We start from the raw sequence: 19,941 nt of genomic DNA on the forward strand, positions 1-19,941 counted from the left end.
TGTTGGGGGAAAACTACTTATTCCAGGAATCCTGCCATTTCTCAGCACACTCTGATTCCTTTTAGAGCCTACAGCACATCTTTTGTACATCCTCAGAGATGGATAATTTCATGTTTGGGGGTAGGTTGAATCCTGAAAATAATTGAGTCCATTTAAGATCATTTGTCAAGTTAGGAAATAGTAGTTGTAAAGCAATCTGTATCTGATGAGTAACAGGCTAATTCCCATGTGTGGCAATGGTTATGTCTTTGGAAGATAGAGACTCATGGGGAAGTATACAGCCTAACTTAAAAAAAAATCTTACTCCTATCCCACACTTCAATCTTTTCCCATTTATATAATGTCCACTAAAGGTACAACACCACAGAGGAAAAATTACGTCTACCCGTCGACACTGGTGAGAACTGAACCACGTGAACAGCTCCTTGATCAGCTGAAAAGGAAGCAGCCTGAACTGTTAATGATGCTAAACTGTTCAGAAAACAACAAGGAAGAGCTCAGTCAGGTAAAATCTAAAGCTTCATAATTTTAGTTAGGACTCTCACATAAAGTCCTTATGTCATTAGCTTTGTATGAAGAATTTTATTCTTTGCCTTTAAATCCTACTCTGTTGCATTAATGGTAGTTATCTGATCCTTAAGCCTAAGCCTGCTGCTTTTATTTTATTTATTTATTTATTATAAAAGAAGATTATTTATTTATTTATTTGACAGACAGAGGTCACAAGTAGGCAGAAAGAGGGCAGGGAGCAGGCTCCCCGCTGAGCAGACAGCCTGATTCGGTGCTTGATCCTAGGGCCCTGAGATCATATCCTGAGCTGAAGGCAGAGGCTTAACCCTCTGAGCCACCCAGGTACCCCAGCCTGCTGCTTTTAATCTGGCCATTTTTTATTATCAAAGTAATAACAATAACCAATATTAATGTTGTGCTTATTATGTGCCAGAGCCTGTGCTAAGTCCTTTACATACATATTTACTCAGTTAACACTCTCAGTGGCCCTATGAAGTGGATGCTAGTACTGTTCTCATTGTAGAGGTGAGGAAACTGAGAATTACTTGGTCCCAAGTCACAGGATCGAGCTGGAATCAGAACCTAGAAGATCTCCGGTCTGCTCTTAACTGTAGTAATTATAGACAATTTGAGAAATAGAAGATAAAAAATAAACTGTAACCCCATTATACTGAGATTCCTACTTTTAACATTTTATTATAGGTACGTCTCTATGAGAAAATATATTTGGGATTCTTTTTCTTTCTTTCTTTCTTTTTTAATTTTCAGAGTTTTTTTCTTTAAGTAACCACTACACCCAACATGGGGCTCGAACTTAAGACTCTGAGATCAAGAGTCCCATACTCTCACCACTGAGCCAGCCAGGCATCCTCATTATTTTATAGACTTCCTATTTATTTGGTTGAGGTTTAACTTTTACACAATGGACATTGTGTTATTTTCAAAGAAGAAAGCTGCACTTCTTTTTGTGAAGATTTTTAAGTCCTTGGACTTAATCACTCATCTACCTTCTCATTTTAGGCCGTGGATGAAGAAAAGTCAGTTCTAGGGCACTCTGTTGAAGAGCCTCCAAGTCAGGAACCATCTGTAGATGCTGGTGTGGATTGTTCGTCAAGTGGTGGGATTCCATTCTTCCAGGTATGTGGTTCTGTCCTGTCACGTCCCCTTTCCACATCTGACAGACGTCTGCCATTGGCTGCTGAATGGGAAGGCATCACTCTCGGTGGGTGGAACAGCAAAGTATTTTGTCATTCCTTTGGGATAGCTTTTGAGCTTGTCTGATTTATATTATTTACACGAATATTATAATTGATGAGGGGTTTTCTGTAGGAAAATTAAAGGCAAAGCTTAACTTAATCTCCATCCTCAGATAGCACTCTTTTTAGCTATTACAGTAAGTCCCTACCACTTCCTGTATGCGCACCGTGGATTCTGAGAGCAGTTTCTCTCTTCCCTCCACCTTTGACACGGAAGTCGTGGAGTCTGTGTCTGCTCATACTCAGACTTTGAAAGATAAGAGGTTTAAAAGACAGAGACTGAAGTCCTCTCAGTTTATATTAGTTTCTCCTACCTGAGGCTTTTCTCTTGTTAAGGATTCTCTCATGTTTCCTAAGCCTCCTCACCTGCCTTGATCTTGTGCAGTTAAATCCTGTGACCTTTTCTAACTCCTTTTCAACACTCTTAGGAGGACCGCACTTTAAACTGCCCGGCATCTTTCCCTTTATTTTGAAGACATGAGCCTAGACACAGTCTATGATGAAATGATCTTCTCACGTAAGACACTGATGTCTACATTTTACAGTTGAAGTGTTGCTTGTGATAAGTTTATGTTCTTGTAACCTCGTAGACTTGCAGGTCTTCCCACCAAGGCCTAAAGACCCTCCATCTGCGATTTAAGCTGTTAAAACTTCTACCTTAATTTCTGTTAAACTGTTCTCTCTTTCCCTCAAGGTAATTTTATCCCCAAATCCTTCCTACCTTTTGCTTTATTCTTTACTATGAGAGAACTCTAAATATATTTCTTTTCATTTTCCAACACTCTCTCCTATCTTTAAAGTTAAGGAAAGAAGAAAAATTAGGAAAAGAAAACCCTTGTGACTACTTAATCCCCTGGCCGGAATCCTTTCCTTACTATCACTTAGGACATTTTGAAGGCTAGGCTTACTGGTTCAGCTGTGGCAGGGAAGTCCCTACAGTACCAGAAAAGATTTGGAATTGGATTTTAAACCTTCAGCTGAAGTCTGAAATTATTTTCTCCCAGCAGCAGTTTCATGTGGGGAAATTTTCTGGGTTTGAAATTCTGAAGTTGGTTTATGATTTTTCTCAGCATGGATGATGATGATGATAATGATGATGATGATGATTTTTGCAATGAATGTCATTAGTCTCCTAAAGCTCTCTATGGGCAAATATGAGAATTCCAATGAAATATAATTCCTAAATGAGAAATATGAAATCAGTTTAAGAGAAAAGGTAAAACACAGTTAAAAAAAATGTCTTGAAGTAGCCATATATCTGATTCTCTGCATAATATAGAATTGCCTTTTTCGCAAGATACTTAATGTTTGTTTTCCTAGAGCAGGCTTTCTCAATAGCAGCACTATTGACATTTTGAGCTGGGTGATCCTTTGTTGTGGTGGACTATCTTTTTATTATATGAGGTTTGGCAGCATCCCTGACTCCTACACACTAGAAGCCAGTAGCGCCTCCTAGTTTTAACAACCAAAAATGTCTCCAGATATTACCAGATACCTTCTGGGAGGAAGGGGGTAAATCGCTCCCTGTTGAGAACAATTGCCCTACCGTAAAGTCTATAATTATGCCTTGGAAAATCATGCAGAAAATTGGTAATTCTTTCACCTCACTCCTTCCATTGATGGTAAGATGAAGAAGACATTCATTTCTACCTACTGAACAAATTTTTGGCTCCGATTTGTGCCAAACCTTTTCCACACTTAATTTCTTGCCTCTAACCCAGAGGACTTTGAAAATAGAGTGTAGCTAGTATGTATCAAATGTTACTTTTATTGACTTAATTTCTCCCCTTATGTCCACAGCATAAAAAATCACATGGAAAAGACAAAGAAAACAGAGGCATTAATTCAGTGGAGAGGTCTAAAGTGGAAGAAACTACAGAGCATTCTGTTACACGGAGCAGACTACCTCTACGAAACCAGATAAATCTTTAGTTACCTTGAGGATTGGTGATTCTGTTTTTAAGAAAAATGAAAAATAAAACCTATAACTCCAGGATTTGAGCCTTATGTACAGATGAAAAACAAATGGACAATATCAAGGCAATACTGTAAATTAGTTGGATTTACTATGTCAACTCATTTTTCTGTCATGCCTGTAGTTCACGGTGTATTAATTTGGGTTTTATTTGGGACTTGCATTGAGTAAATATGTATTTTTAGCTTTTGATATAAAATAGCCTTTCCTAAAAAAGGAAAAATATTTTTCTTGTATATCACTAGGTAACACACATATATAAGTTGTACTCTCCTTCTAGGCTTTGACTTATGTAGGTAAATATTGCCAACTCAGTCTTGGGAAGGACCACCTTTGTACTTTTCTTGCTATGATTGAATTATGTGTATCTGCTTGCCTCCTTCCCTAGACTTTTCCATTCTGCATTCTCAGCTCTTTTTCCTTTTTCATTTGTGACCAAACCATTTGTAGAGCTACAAAATGGTATCCATTCTTATTATGAGATAGTGTGAATTTTACTTAGAAGTCTTTAACACTTTCTGTGGTTCTAAAATTACTGTCAACAATAAACTCTAGAAGTAGTCCTTCCTTCAATATTTTTAGTTTGTTTCTCCCAGATGTAAAAGTATTGCTTTATGAGGCCCAACCCATTAACCCCCACAGAGTTTATAAAAAGCCAGCTTCTCTAGAATATAGATTACTCTTATGGCAGAACCACCAAGAACTCTGATTAATGGCTGTGTGGCCTATATGCTATGCAGAAGGTCCCAGTGATTTAAGGGCTTTTTGAAACTATTAATTATGACTATAATTTATATTCTTTTGCTTATCTGATGAAACTTTGTACTTTGTATATAATATGTATATGTATATTTTTCTTTAGTGAAATCTTAACGCTTGGAAGGTTCCTGACAATTTTGATCTAGCAGCCAAATTTCTGGAAGTTGAGATTTTTCAGCATGAAGAGCAAGCACACTTAGAAGGAATAGAGGCAAAGAAAAAATTTTATGCCTTCGTCAAGTGAAGTATATAAATTTAGAGACATTTGACTTTTACTGTGATAGCTAAGTAAAGCCAAGCCCAATTGGAGAATTAGAAAATGTGCTACTTTAAGGAACTAAATTTACCTTGCAGAAGTATTAATCACCTTAATAAAAATAATGATACAATTTCTCTGCAAAATCAGATGTCAACATAAGCTATGGATAATATCCAACAAAATAAACTGCCTTCAGTAAATCCATTAATAAATTTAGTTTCTACATTGACTTGTTTGCCCTATTATTTCTTATTTGGCAATGGGTATCTTTACAGAGTTTAGCAAGTTGTTCCAAAATTCCTAAAATACACTTTAACACAGATACCATCTAGGACAAAGCACCTTGGTAAACATCCCAGGCTCCTTCAGTCATACTCTAAGGGACTACACCTTAGTATAAGATTAGAGAGAGATCACAAAAGATTGGTCCTCACAAGGCCTGATGTCCAGCTTTAAGTCATCTGTTTCCTGACGTTTTGAAATTGTCTAGGAATTCTAATGCAACTGACAAGCAAAAATAAATAACTGGAGAATTTTTTTATTTTAAGGAAGTTCCATACCAAGTGTGGGTCTCAAATTCACAACCCCGAGATGAAGAGTCGCAAGCTCCACTGACTGAGCCAGCCAGACACCCCAAATCACTGGAGAATTTTAACATCCTACACCTTAAATTAGCTCTACAATTTTTTGTATACAATATCAAGCACTCAAAAAATAACCATCAGCAAAAATAGAGTAGGTAGGTAGCTTCAAGGACTTATTCTTCCTGAGGCAAAACATTCAGAAACAACTTTGTCAGAGCTAGGTTTATAGCAACCTAGTGCTCGGTCAAGAGAAGGCAAGCTAAAAACTAAGAAATCTTTTCGGTGTTTTACTTGCCCTTGCTCCATCCCCCTTCCCAGCTCCGTGGTGATCTTAAAGACAGCAACCCGCATTCTCAGAGCAGGGCAACCCTGTTCACTTGTCCTGAGGGCGAAGAGGATCTTTTCATCTCAAAAAATTACTCTGTCTGGGCAATCTGAAGGCCTGAAGCAAGGCACTTGCCTTTGTTTTCATCTAATTCACAACTCGAGGTGGAAAAGTGGCAAGCATTTCTCAAAACTATGATAAGGCAAATGAACAACAGGCTACTACCTGCAGCAAAAGATGATAGTTGAGGTAAGATAAAGGAGTGCCTAAAACCTGAGAGGGAAAAGACAGGAGAGAATTTCTTAAGGAAATTAGGCCATTCAAAGACCATGTATATCGGGGAATTGAGAAAGCCACTCGTGTCCAGGCTAGTTTATAAACTTAAAGAAGACCCTAAGCTTTCGCTACTGCTGACTGATCCCTACGTTCAGCACAAGCAGAAAGTGAAAGCTAAGGCTGATTTTAAATGGCCTAGCTAAGCCCTGAAGTTGTGCTCCAATAGTCTGCAAAGACGGATTTTTTTCTTTTCTTTTTTCTTTTTTTTTTTTTTTTTTTAAGATTTTATTTATTTATTTGACAGAGAGAGATCACAAGTAGGCAGCTAGAGGCAGGCAGAGAGAGAGAGGAGGAAGCAGGTTCCCTGCTGAGCAGAGAGCCCGATGCGGGACTCGATCCCAGGACCCTGAGATCATGACCTGAGCCGAAGGCAGCGGCTTAACCCACTGAGCCACCCAGGCACCCTCTTTTCTTTTTTCTAATTTTTGTTTTATTAATTTGGTTATTGGCATTCCAGGAAATCTGTCAGCAGTAATACTAGCTGAATGCAAGCAAAAAAAAACTACCAAAGTCAAAGAATTGAGAGTTGAAAACCGTTTAGAAAAGTAGCAAGCCATTGGAGCCACAGCAAAGCTAATGCTGGGCTTGATCCCCACAACCCTGACATAATGACCTGAGCTGAAACCAAGAGTGGAACGCTGTGCCACCCAGGTGGCCTACTACTAAAAATTTCTAACAAAAAACTAAGAAGTATGCAAAGAAACAAAGTATGGCCCACTTAAAAAAAAAAAAACACAAACCACCCCTTTTGAAGTAAACATTGGACTTGAAATGAGCTGTCTCAAATATCGTCATAGAGCTAAAGGAATTCAGGAGGACAATGTCTCAACAAATAGAGACTTGGTAAACTGAAAAAGAGCCATATCAGTTTGATATTTTTCAGCCATTTTGAGCTGAAAAATAGCAAACTGAAATGACAACACACACAACACTAGAAGCTTCCAATAGCAGATGTGAACAGGCAGTAGAAAGAACCAGTGAACTTGAAGCTGTTATTGAATTGTCTAATGCAAAGTGCAGAAAGAAAAAAGAATGAAGGAAAATGAACACAGCTGGGGCGCCTGGGTGGCTCAGTGGGTTAAAGCCTCTCCCTTCAGCTCAGGTCATGATTCTGGGGTCCTGGGATCAAGTCCCACATCAGGCTCTCTGCTCAGCAGGGAGCCTGCTTCCTCCTCTCTCTCTGCCTGCCTCTCTACCTGCTTGTAATATCTATCAAATAAATAAATAAAATCTTTAAAAAAAAAAATGAACACAGCTTAAGAGACCTATGAAGCACAATGAATCATACCAACATTCTCAAAATGGGAGTACCTGAAGAGAGAAATGGGCAGAAAGCATACTTGAAGAAATAATAGCTGAGGGACACCTGGGTGGCTCAGTCAATTAAGCGGCTGCCTTCGTTTGGCTCTCGGGTCAGGATCCCAGTGTCCTGGGATTGAGTTCCTCATTGGGCTCCTTGTCCTGCAGGGAGTCTGCTTCTCCCTCTGCGTCTGCCTGCCACTCTGACTGCTTGTGCTCTCTCAGTCTCTGACAAAGAAAATCTTAAGAAAAAAAAAAAAAAAAGCTGAAAACTTATCAAATTCTTTACAACAGTTGAATCTTTACATTCAAAAACTCAATAAATCCAAATAGGAGAAACTCAAAGAGACCCACAACAAGACACATTATATATTCAAACTGTCAAAAGTTGAAGACAGAGGGTGCCTGGGTGGCTCAGTGGGTTAAGCCGCTGCCTTCGGCTCAGGTCATGATCTCAGGGTCCTGGGATCGAGTCCCGCATCGGGCTCCCTGCTGAGCAGGGAGCCCGCTTCCTCCTCTCTCTCTCTGCCTGCCTCTCTGCCTATTTGTGATCTCTCTCTGTCAAATAAATTAAAAAAATATATTAAAAAAAGTTGAAGACAGAATCATGAAAGCATAAGAGTGTAGTCTTCAAGGAAATGCAAAGCAAAACCACACCGAGGTACCAGTTCATATCCACAAGGAGAGCTAGAGTAAAAACAAAAGAACATGTATTGGTGAGATGTCACATTCACTCTCTCAAATAAAATCTAAAACAAAAACAAAAAAACCCTCTAAAAAAAAAATCCACTCAAAAAATGTGGATGCAGGGGTGCCTGGGTGGCTCAGTGGGTTAAAGCCTCTGCCTTTGGCTCAGGTCATGATCCGAGGTCTTGGGATCGAGCCCCACATCGGGCTCTCTGCTCAGCGGAGAGCCTGCTTCCTCCTCTCTCTCTCACTCTCTTTCTCTCTCTCTCTCTCTCTGCCTGCCTGTCTGCCTATTTGTGATCTCTGTCTAATAAATAAATAAAATCTTGAAAAATGTGGATGCAAATGTCCACAGAAACACTATCACAATAGTCAGATGGTGCCCCCAAAATATAGTTCTATGTGAAAGAAGTCAGATGCAGAAGTTCATATATTGTATATTGTATGATTCCTTTTATACAAAGTATTCAAAAGAGCTAAGTTCATAGAAACAGATTTGCCATTGCCACGGTTGGTTGAGAGGGGAAAGAGGAGTGACTACTTATTAAATACAGAGTTTTCTTTTAGGATGTTGGAAATTTATTGGAACTAGATAGATGTGATAATCATATAATATTGTGAATATAGGACTCAGTTAAGTGTCTGCCTTCCATGATCCCAGCATCCTGGGATCGAGCCCCACATCAGGCTCCCCACTCTGTGGGGAGTCTGCTTCTCCCTCTCCCTCTTCCCCCAGTTCCTGCTCTCTCTCTCTCAAATAAATAAAGTCTTAAAAAGAGAAATTGCAAGGCAAAAAATAATATTGTGAATATAGTAAATGCTAATTAATTATGTACTTTAATTCCCTAGGGGCACCTGGGTGGCTCAGTTGTTAAGCGTCTGCCTTCAGCTCAGGTCATGATCCCAGGGTCCTGGGATTGAGCCCCACATCCGGCTCCCTGCTCAACAGGAAGCCTGCTTCTTCCTCTCCCACTTCTTGCTTGTATTCCTTCTCTCGCTGTGTCTCTCTCTGTTAAATAAAGTCTTTAAAAAAATAAAGTACCTAAAACTCTTTATTTTTTAATTGAGGTACTGGCATGTAACAGTTTCAGGTATACAACATAATTATTCATTGAGAAATGACTACAGTAAGTCTTTTTTTTTTTTTAAGATTTTATTTATTTATTTATTTGACAGAGATCACAAGTAGGCAGAGAGGCAGGCAGAGAGAGAGAGGAGGAAGCAGGCTCCCCACTGAGCAGAGAGCCCGGTGCGGGGCTCGATCCAAGGACCCTGGGATCATGACCTGACTGAAGGCAGAGGCTTTAACCCACTGAGCCACCCAGGCGCCCTGACCACAATAAGTCTTAAAATGATTCATTTTTTGTTATGTGATTTTGACCTAAATATCCATTCAAAATATTTCTATTGACTAAAGGCGATGTAACTGAATCATAGTGGCATTAATTGTTGGTAGACTTAATTAGCAGATAGAAAAAAAGTTCTTAAACAAATGCTACAGTTTAAACATATGAAAGGGACACATGGGTGGCTCAGCTGGTTAAGCATCTGCCTTTGGCTTGGGTCATGATTCCAGGGTCCTGGGATTGAGCTCCACAATGGTCCCCCTCTACTGTTCCCCCTGCTTCTCTCTCTCTCTCTCTCTCTGCTAAATGAATAAATAAAAATATTTTAAAAATATATCAAAAATTAAAAATGTGTAGGCATGCCTAGGTGGTTCAGTCAGTTAAACATCCAACTTGATTTCAGCTCAGTCATGATCTCAGGGTCATGAGATTGAGCCCCGTGTTGGGCTCCGTGCCAAACAGAACCTGCTTAAGATTTTCTCTCTCCCTCTCCCTCGGCCCCTACCCCACCCCCACTCACATGCTCTCTGTCTCTCTCAAAAAAATAAATAAATGAAAATAAAAATGTGTACCACGTGTGCTCATAAAGTACAGCTATGTAATAGTCCTTTGAAAAATAACTTTGTATACAAAGAGATAGACCTGGACCAAAAGAAGAAAGATAATGGAAACAAATCATAGAAACTTCAGCGAATGGAGCTACAAAACGAGATCTTTCAAAATCAGCCATTTAAAAAATTTAAAGACATGAAATATTTTGGATGATAACTGGAAATTATTAAAAAATCAGATGGAAATTCTAGAACTGAAAAATACAACAAAAAAAATTTTTAAGATTTATTTATTTATTTATTTGACAGAGAGATCACAAGTAGACAGAGAGGCAGGCAGAGAGAGAGAGAAGCAGGCTCCCTGCTGAGCAGAGAGCCCAACATGGGACTCGATCCCAGGACCCCGAGATCATGACCTGAGCCGAAGGCAGTGGCTCAACACACTGAGCCACCCAGGCGCCCCGAAAAATACAACAAATTATAAACAAAATGGGCTTAGTTTGCTGAACAGCTAAAGGGAGTATTAAAAAATGGATGACAGGTTACAAGAAAATAGTTACCTTCAGCATAACAAGACAAATGGACAAGAAACAAAAAAAATGGTCTGGTGAAAAGGTCTAACAGACATATAATTAGAGCCTCCAAAGAAAGGAGAGAGAATGACTGAACCTCTGTAAATCTCAAGCAGGATGAATATCAGGTCATACCGAGGTACACCACAGTTAAAGTGCTAAATGCCAACAATAAAGAAAAAAATCTTATAAGTAACTAGAGAAAAAAAAGATATGATTTTCATAGGAAAAATAATTAGGCGCATCTGTCTGTGCAGCCTTTCCTGTGGTCCTGAGCCCTCGAAGGGTCTTTCTACCATGCGAAGGATGCTATTCCTTGATTCTTGGGGTTTCCTGGTGGGTGGAGGATTGAGGTGGAGGTTGAGGAAGGTTTTCTACTGTGCAGGTCCAGCCCTACTCCTAAGCGGGCCCAATGCCCCAAGTCTTGGGGGAGTTGGGTCTTCTTGGTGATCCTGAGGGTATCCAAATTGCCCACATCTTTTGCAGGTTCTTTGCAGGGAAGAGTGTCCTGCCCTTCCCCCAGGAGTAGAAGTTTTGTTTGTTTGTTTTTTACCTTTATCTCAATTACCATGGTCTTCTGTGGTCTTTGCATGTTCCCTGCAAGTGTGCTGCCCTTCTCCCTAGGGCTTTTGACTCTAAGGAAGTAGGGTCTGGGCAGAGCTCCATGTCTTTCTTGTAGTGATGGCTGCTCCCTTTCCAAGCCTGCATCTCTGCCTCTGGTCTCTCTGGAACACCTGGTGAATTCTGAGAAGAGCCTGCTAGTGGCTATAAATTCCCATTGTGTCTGCACTTTCAGGGATTCTACACTTCTTGTTACCTCACAGTAAGCCTTTAGCAGTTCATTAAAAATCTGCCTGAATTCTTCTTACAGGTACACATGGTATCTGGTGTCTCCTCCTGCCAGGCTCTGCCACAGGTCAGCTACGGCTCTTCCCTGTGTCTTCTTGGGAAGGTCTGTCTCTCCTGAGAGTATTTGGCTGACCTGAAACCTTAGCTCCTTGGATGTGCTCAAGAGAAGTTATGTGGTTTATCTCTCTCTCTTTTTTTTTTTTTTTGTGGAGCTATCTCTCAGGTGGGAGCAGACTCAGTGTAATCTCACATTAACATTATCTAACTTGTCGGACAAATAGTGGAAGTGAGTTCAAGAGTGATTTCCTTTTCAAATGTATGCCTATTTTATTCCTATTCTACTCGTCTTAAACAAAATAATCATGTGTTTACTTCCATTTCTTCTGCCCCTTGCCAGTCAAGAGTCTTTCCCAGTCTATCTGGTCACCCTTTATGCCTTTAAGATACTTCCCCAATGTGTAATTGAAGAGACCTAGGAAAATAAAAATTTGATCTGATATCGTTTTAGGTTTACTCTAACCTCTTTATTTGAAAGCTTTTGTTTTGTTTTGTTTTCAAAGATTTTATTTATTTATTTGACAGAGAGAGATCACAAGTAGGCAGAGAGGCAGGCAGAGAGAGAGAAGGAAGCAGGCTCCCTGCTGAGCAGAGAGCCCGATGCGGGACTCTATCCCAGGACCCTGAGATCATGACCTGAGCCGAAGGCAGCGGCTTAACCCACTGAGCCACCCAGGCGCCCCATGAAAGCTTTTGTTTTGAAGGAAGCTGAAGATCCTGTTGCTTTACCTGGGCTCAGCATAGTATCTGATGAAGTAAATGGCTTTGGTTGAGCAGGAACAATGGTAGCAGATCTCACTTGGGACATTTTTCCCTAAAGAGAAAGAGAAAGAAGAGAAACTGGCAATGACCACTTCATAGATACATTCTGTTAAAAATGTTATTTTAGGGGTGCCTGAGTGGCTCAGTAGGTTGAGAGTCTACCTTCAGTTCAGGTCATGATCTTGTGGTCCTGGGATCTAGTCTGGCATCTGGCTCTCTCCTCAGTCAGGAGTCTGCTTCTCTCTCTTTCTCTCACTTGCCCTTCCCCACTGCTCATTCTCTCTTTCAAATAAATAAAATCTTAAAAAAAAAAAAAAGGAATTGCAGAATCATTATATTATATGCCTGAAACTCATATAACACTGTGTGTTAACTATACTGGAATTAAAATTAAAAAGTTAATAAAATTTAAAAAAAGGAAATAGGGGCACCTGGGTGGCTCAGTCATTAGGTGTCTGTTTTCGGCTCAGGTCATGGTCCTGGGTTCAAGCCCTACGTCTGGCTCCACTGAGCCAGCTTCTCCCTCCCCTGCCTGGTGCTCCCCCTACTTGTGCACTCTCTCTGTATCAAGTAAATAAAAAAAAAAAAAACCAGAAGAGGGGAGAGAACTTTTTTTTACCATTAGATATTCTTTCCTGCTTTGTCAAAGATTAATTGACCATATAGTTGTGCATTTATTTCTGGGTTTTCTATTCTGTTCTATTGATCTATGTGTCTGTTTTTGTGTCAGAACCACACTGTTTTTGTTTTTTTTTATGCTTAGAAATTTTCACATGCCTGCTTTTATTTTATGAAATTCAGTTTCTTTAGTTTTGTGCATAATGCATGCTAATAATCATCTCATTTAGTACATGTGGGCTTAACATGCTGATTAGTTCCAATTATTAATAGTAATAATATCAACCTTTCTCACTAGTCCCTAAAAAAAAAAAAAAGAAAAGAAAAAAAGAAAAATCTGCCTTCCTCAAGACCTGTATGTGTCAGAGTATTTTCTATACAATTCTTGCAGAACACTAGTTCTGGGATACGCTCTGCTATAAAAGAGATTTCCGGAGTGAGAAAAGTTTGGAAAACCATGGGTACTACAGTCTACTTTTTGAAGATCTGCACATTGATATATTAAAGCTTTGAGAAGTTTTATAATGACAATATCTGTTTACACATAATTTAACCCTCCCTCTTTTTTTTTCCAATTTATTTATTTTCAGAAAAACAGTATTCATTATTTTTTCACCACACCCAGTGCTCCATGCAAGCTGTGCCCTCTATAATACCCACTACCTGGTACCCCAACCTCCCACCCCCCCGCCACTTCAAACCTCTCAGATTGTTTTTCAGAGTCCATAGTCTCTATGGTTCACCTCCCCTTCCAATTTACCCAAAAGCACATACCCTCCCCAATGTCCATAACCCTACCCCCCTTCTCCCAACCACCCTCCCCCCAGCAACCCACAGTTTGTTTCGTGAGATTAAGAGTCACTTATGGTTTGTCTCCCTCCCTATCCCATCTTGTTTCATGGATTCTTCTCCTACCCACTTAAGCCCCCATGTTGCATCACCACTTCCTCATATCAGGGAGATCATATGATAGTTGTCTTTCTCCGCTTGACTTATTTCGCTAAGCATGATACGCTCTAGTTCCATCCATGTTGTCGCAAATGGCAAGATTTCGTTTCTTTTGATGGCTGCATAGTATTCCATTGTGTATATATACCACATCTTCTTGATCCATTCATCTGTTGATGGACATCTAGGTTCTTTCCATAGTTTGGCTATTGTGGACATTGCTGCTATAAACATTCGGGTGCACGTGCCCCTTTGGATCACTACATTTGTATCTTTAGGGTAAATTCCCAGTAGTGCAATTGCTGGGTCATAGGGCAGTTCTATTTTCAACATTTTGAGGAACCTCCATGCTGTTTTCCAGAGTGGTTGCACCAGCTTGCATTCCCACCAACAGTGTAGGAGGGTTCCCCTTTCTCCGCATCCTCACCAGCATCTGTCATTTCCTGACTTGTTGATTTTAGCCATTCTGACTGGTGTGAGGTGATATCTCATTGTGGTTTTGATTTGTATTTCCCTGATGCCGAGTGATATGGAGCACTTTTTCATGTGTCTGTTGGCCATCTGGATGTCTTCTTTGCAGAAACGTCTGTTCATGTCCTCTGCCCATTTCTTGATTGGATTATTTGTTCTTTGGGTGTTGAGTTTGCTAAGTTCTTTATAGATTTCAGACACTAGTCCTTTATCTGATATGTCGTTTGCAAATATCTTCTCCCATTCTGTCAGTTGTCTTTTGGTTTTGTTAACTGTTTCCTTTGCTAGAACCACACTGTTTTGATTACTATAGCTTGGTAGTATATCTGGAATCTGGGATTGTGATATCTCCAGTTTTGTTCTTCTTTTTCAAGATTGCTTAGGCTATTGGGGTCTTTTGTGGTTCCGTACAAATTTTAGCATTGTTTGTTCTAGTTGTGTGAAAAATGCTTGTGGTATTTGATAGGGATTGCATTAAATCTATAGACTGCTTTGAGTAGTAGATATTTTAACAATATTTGGTCTTCTAGTCCATGAGCATGGAATGTCTTTCTATTTCTTTGTGTCATCTTCAATTTCCTTACTCAGTGTTTTATAGTTTTCAGAGTATAGGTCTTTCACCTTTTTGGTTAGGTTTATTCCTAGGTATCTTATTATTTTGGGTGCAATTGTAAATGGGATTATTTTTTTTAAAGATTTTTTTTATTTTTTAAAAAAGGTTTATTTGTTTTAAAGAAAGAGAACATGCAGAAGTTGGGGGACAAAAAGAGGGAGAGGGAGAGGGACAAGCAGACTCTGTGCTGAGTGTGGAGCCTGACTTGGGGCTCAATCCCATGATCCTGAGATCACAACCTGAGCCCAAATCAAGAGCTGGACATCTAAGCACCTAAGCCACGTAGGAACCTTTTAAGATTTATTTATAAGCAATCTCCACACCCAACATGGGGCTCAAACCCACAAGTCCAAAATCAAGAGTTGCATGCTCTATCAACTGAACCAGGCAACATCTCCCTGCCCCCCAGACTGTTTTCTTAATTTCTCTTTCTGCTGTTTCATTATTGGTATATAGAAATGCAACAGATTTTTGTACATTGATTTTTGTATCCTGTAACTCCATTGAATTTGTTTATCAATTCTAGCATTATCTTGGTGGAGTTCTTTGGGTTTTCTATATATAGTATCATGTCACCTCCAAATAGTGAAAGTTTTACTTCTTCCTTACTGACCTGGAGTTCTTTTATTTCTTTTTGTTGTCTTCTGTGGCTAGGACTTCCAGTACAATTTGAATGAAAGTGATAAGAGTGGACATCCTTGTCTTGTTTCTGATCTTAAGGGAAAACTCTCAGATTTCCCCACTGAGGATGATATTAGCTGTGGGTTTTTTATATATGGCTTTTATTATGTTGAAGTATGTTCCTTCTAAACCTATTTTGTTGAGGGTTTTTTTTTTAATCATGAATGGATGTTATACTTTGTAAAATGTTTTTTTTTGTATCTCTTAAAATGATCATATAATTCTTATCCTTTCTCTTATTCATGTGATGTAGCATGTTGATTGATTTGCAAATATTGAATCAGACTTGCAACACAGGAATAAATCCCAATTGATTGTGGTGAATGATTTTTAAAATATATTATTTTATTTGGTTTGCTAGTATTTTATTGAAGATTTTTTTTTAAGAGATAGAGGTGGAGGGTGTAGGAGGGGTAGAGGGAGAGGGAACGAATCTTAAGCAGACTCCACACCCAGTGGTGAGCCTAATGCTGGGCTTGATCTCACAACCCCAAGATTATGACCTGAGCCAAAATCGAGAGACGCTTAACTGACTGAGCCATGGAGGTGCCCTTTATTGAGGATTCTTGCACCTGTGTTCATCAGGGATATTGTTTCTGACTTCCTTCACATAGAAAAGTGTTCACATAGCAGAAACAAAATAAAAAATAAACAAGTGGGACAACATCAAACCAAAAAGCTTCTGCACAGCAAAATAAATCATCAACAAAGTGAATGAACAATCTGTAGAATGGGAAAAAAAGTTTGCAAATTATATATCTGACTAGGGTTAATATCTAAAACATATAACAAATTCATATGATTTAATAATAAAAAACAAAGTATCCACTTTAAAAGCGAGCAAAGAACCTGAACAGACATTTCTACAAAAAAAGATTTATGAAAGGCTAACAGGTACATGAAAGGATTCTCAACATCATTAGTCATTAGGGGAATGCAAATTCAAACCACAAGGAGCTATTACCTCCTGCCTGTTAAAATGACCATCTTAAAGAAGAGAAGAGACAATAAAAAAGCTGGTATAGATATGGAGAAAAGGGAATGCCTGTGTATTGTTGGTGGGATCATAAACTGGTATGGCCACTGTGGAAAACAGTATGAAGGATCCTCACAAAATTTAAAATAAAACCACTATATGATCCAGCAATTCCTTTTCTGGGACTATATCCAAAGAGAATAAAACCCTACCTCAACAGGATATCTGCACCATCATGATGTTCATAGCAGCATTATTTACAAGAGCCAAGACATGGAAACAACTTAAGTGTCCGTCAGTGGACGAGTGGATAAACATGCGAATATTATGCAGCCACAGCAATTAAGGAAATCTTAGTTTCGTGACAGCATGAATGGACCCTGAAGGCATTATGCCAAGAGAAATAAGTCAGACAAGAAAAGGCAAATAAATACTATATAATCTCACTTACATGTGGAACCCAAGCAAAACAAAACAAAACACCTCTATGAGAAAGAAATAAAAATGTGGCTACCAGAGGTAGGGGGTCAAGGGTGGGGAATTGAAGGAAGATGGTTAAGAGGTACAAAATCCTAGTTATAAGATAAATATTCCATTGCTAGGATGCCCCACATTTTATTTATCCATTTATTGGTTGATGGACCTTTGGGTTGTTTCTACTTTTGGGGAATTATAATTCTACTATGAACATTTGTGTACAAGTTTTTGTATGGACATTTATTTTCATTTTGGGGGTACATACCTAGAAGTGGAACGACTGGGTCATGTGGTGACTCTATGTTTAAACTTTTCAGGAACTGTCAGTTTGTTTTCTGGAGCAGCTGCTTCATTTTATGTTGCCACCAGCAATGGATGGAGATTCCAAATCTCTACAACCTTACCAACATTTGTTATTTCCTGATTAAAAAAAAAAAAATATATATATATATATATATAATAGCTCTGATAGTGGGAAGTAGTACCTTATTTTGGTTTTGATTTGCATTTCCCTCATATGTAGTGACATAGTACATCTTTTTTTTTTTTTAAAGATTTTATTTATTTATTTGACAGACAGAGATTACAAGTAGGCTGAGAGGCAGGCAGAGAGAGAGAAGGAGGAAGCAGGCTCCCTGCTGAGCAGAGAGCCCGATGTGGGGCTCGATCCCAGTACCCTAGGATCATGACCTGAGCCAAAGGCAGAGGCTTTAACCCACTGAGCCACCCAGGTGCCCCCATAGTACATCTTTTCATGTGCTTATTGGCCATTTGTTTTTTGAAGATTTTATTATTTATTTATTTATTTATTTGAGAGAGAAGGAGAACATGGCGGGGAAGGGAGAAGGAGAGGGTGAGATTCTCCACCAAACTCTGCACTGAGTGTGGAGCCCAACAGTGGGGGGTGTTTCAATCCACGACCTTGAGATCATGACCCTAGCAGAAACCAAAAGTCGCACGCTTAACTGATGGAACCATCCAGGCATTCCATCTGTTTGTATGTCTTCTTTGGAGAAATATCTATTCAGATCTTTTGCCATTAAAAAAATTGGGTTCTCTTTTTATTAGGGTTCCTTACTTTTCTAATTGGACAAATAAATAGTATAAGTTTCACCAAACCTTTCATGATCAATACACCTACATTATGGTGCTAAGTATGTTAGAGTAAGTATTTCATAGTATGTGAAATGCAGACATCATGAAAGCGATGTCATGGTGATTATTACCCATGTGTTCCAGAGCTCTGATCCCAGCCATGACGCAGGTGAGACATTTCTATCTAATCTCATTAGCATTTTGCAAGTTAGTAAAGCCCTAAAACATGGATTAGATTTTGTCAAGTTTTAAGTTAAATGTAATACAATGATTTGATATGTGACATAAGTGATTTAGTCATCCCAATATTTGAGGGTAATAAAACTTTTACTGTAAGTAAAAATAGAACCAAATTGCTATAATAAAATCCACTGATGCTTTTTTTTTTTTTAAGATTTTATTTACTTATTTGACACAGAGAGAGAGATCCCAAGTAGGCAGAGAGGCAGGCAGAGAGAGAGGGGGAAGCAGATTCCCCGCTGAGCAGAGATCCAGATGCAAGGCTAGATACCAGGACCCTGGCTGGGATCATGACCTGAGCTGAAGGCAGAGGCTTTAACCCACTGAGCCACCCAGGTGCCCCCCACTGATGCTTTTTTAAAAAATTTTTTTCTTGTGATGAGAACTTTTTTTTAAAATTTTATTTATTTATTTATTTGACAGAGAGAGAGAGAGAGAGACAGAGATCACAAGCAGGCAGAGAGGCAGGCAGAGGCAGAGAGAGAAGCAGGCTCCCCACTGAGCAAGGAGCCCGATGTGGGGCTTGATCCCATGACCCTGAGATCATGACCTGAGCTGAAGGCAGCAGCTTAACCTACTGAGCCACCCAGGCACCCCAATTGTAATGAGAACTTTTTAAAAAAGATTTACTTACAGAAAGAGAGCAGAGTGAGACAGAGAGCACAAGTGGGGAATGAGGGGGCGGGAGATGGGAGTAGAGGCAGAGGGAGAGGGAGAAGCAGCCTCCAAGCTGAGCAGGGACCCCGAAGATACCAGACTTGATCCCAGAACCCTGGGATCATGATCTGAGCCAAAGGCAGACGCTTAACTGACTGAGCCACCCAGGCGCCCTGAGGCTTTCAAGCTTTAGCTAACTTGAAGTTTTACCTCTATGTATATTTATTTTATTTATTTATTTATTTATTTACCTCTATGTATATTTAATTATTGAAAATAAGTTGATTTGTCTATTTGTAAAGTTTATTTGTCCTAATGCATTTAATGAACATACTGTTCATCTGCTACCAAAAAAAATAAAAAAGAAGAAGAAGTTTCAAAACAATTACCAAAGTTAGATAAATTAGAGGTAAGACTCACCTTCTCTCCCTACAAAGGTTAGTTTCTTTTATAGTAGCAGTGACTAAAATAAATGGTGCCAAATTTTTGGACAGAGTCTTGTTTAATTCAGAATATAATTAAAATCTCATGTAGCTTTATTGGTTTTAGTATCCAGCAGAGAAAAAATATTGAAACTCCAAGAGATTTTGAATTAAATAGCTACAACAGTTTTGTTTTATTAGTTCTGACTGTGTGAAAAAAAATTATAAGGACAACTTCGGAAAAACCTAGTTCTTTTAGAGCCCCAAATGACTTTTAAAACAATAAAACAAACTATAAAACCTACACAAGTGATATTAAAAATTATGTAGTTCAATAAATGTGACATTCACAAATGTGGTTGTAATTTTTTTTTTTAACTATAGTAAAATGAACATGGATCTGATGACTGGATTTAGAAGAGATGGTGTTATATAGCTTAACATAATTAAGTGCTTCAACTTGCTGGTGAGCGTTATGTAGCAGAGCTGGAATGTTCTATCAATGCCTTTTAAGATCTCCATCTAACTCCCAGGGTCTGCGGCAATCAAAGAAAGGGTTGATGCTTCCTTTTTCTATACTAGTGATTATTTTCCTAGCACTTTAATATTTATTTTT

At 39.0% G+C, this 19,941-nt stretch overlaps 1 protein-coding gene across 1 annotated transcript in view; it reads left to right on the top strand.

Annotated features, from left to right (window-relative positions):
• KIF11 (kinesin family member 11) overlaps positions 1-4,988 on the top strand; it is a 47,406-nt gene extending 42,418 nt beyond the window's left edge. The window contains exons 20-22 of the mRNA XM_044240112.1: positions 354-505; positions 1,531-1,647; positions 3,567-4,988. Coding sequence (XP_044096047.1) covers positions 354-505; positions 1,531-1,647; positions 3,567-3,698 — 401 coding nt within the window. The 3' untranslated portion in view covers positions 3,699-4,988. The remainder of the gene's footprint in view (positions 1-353; positions 506-1,530; positions 1,648-3,566) is intronic.
• The last annotated feature ends 14,953 nt before the right edge of the window (positions 4,989-19,941 follow it).

Source organism: Neovison vison, chromosome 2 (assembly GCF_020171115.1).
Source record: "Neovison vison isolate M4711 chromosome 2, ASM_NN_V1, whole genome shotgun sequence".
Classification (NCBI taxonomy): Eukaryota; Metazoa; Chordata; class Mammalia; order Carnivora; family Mustelidae; genus Neogale; species Neogale vison.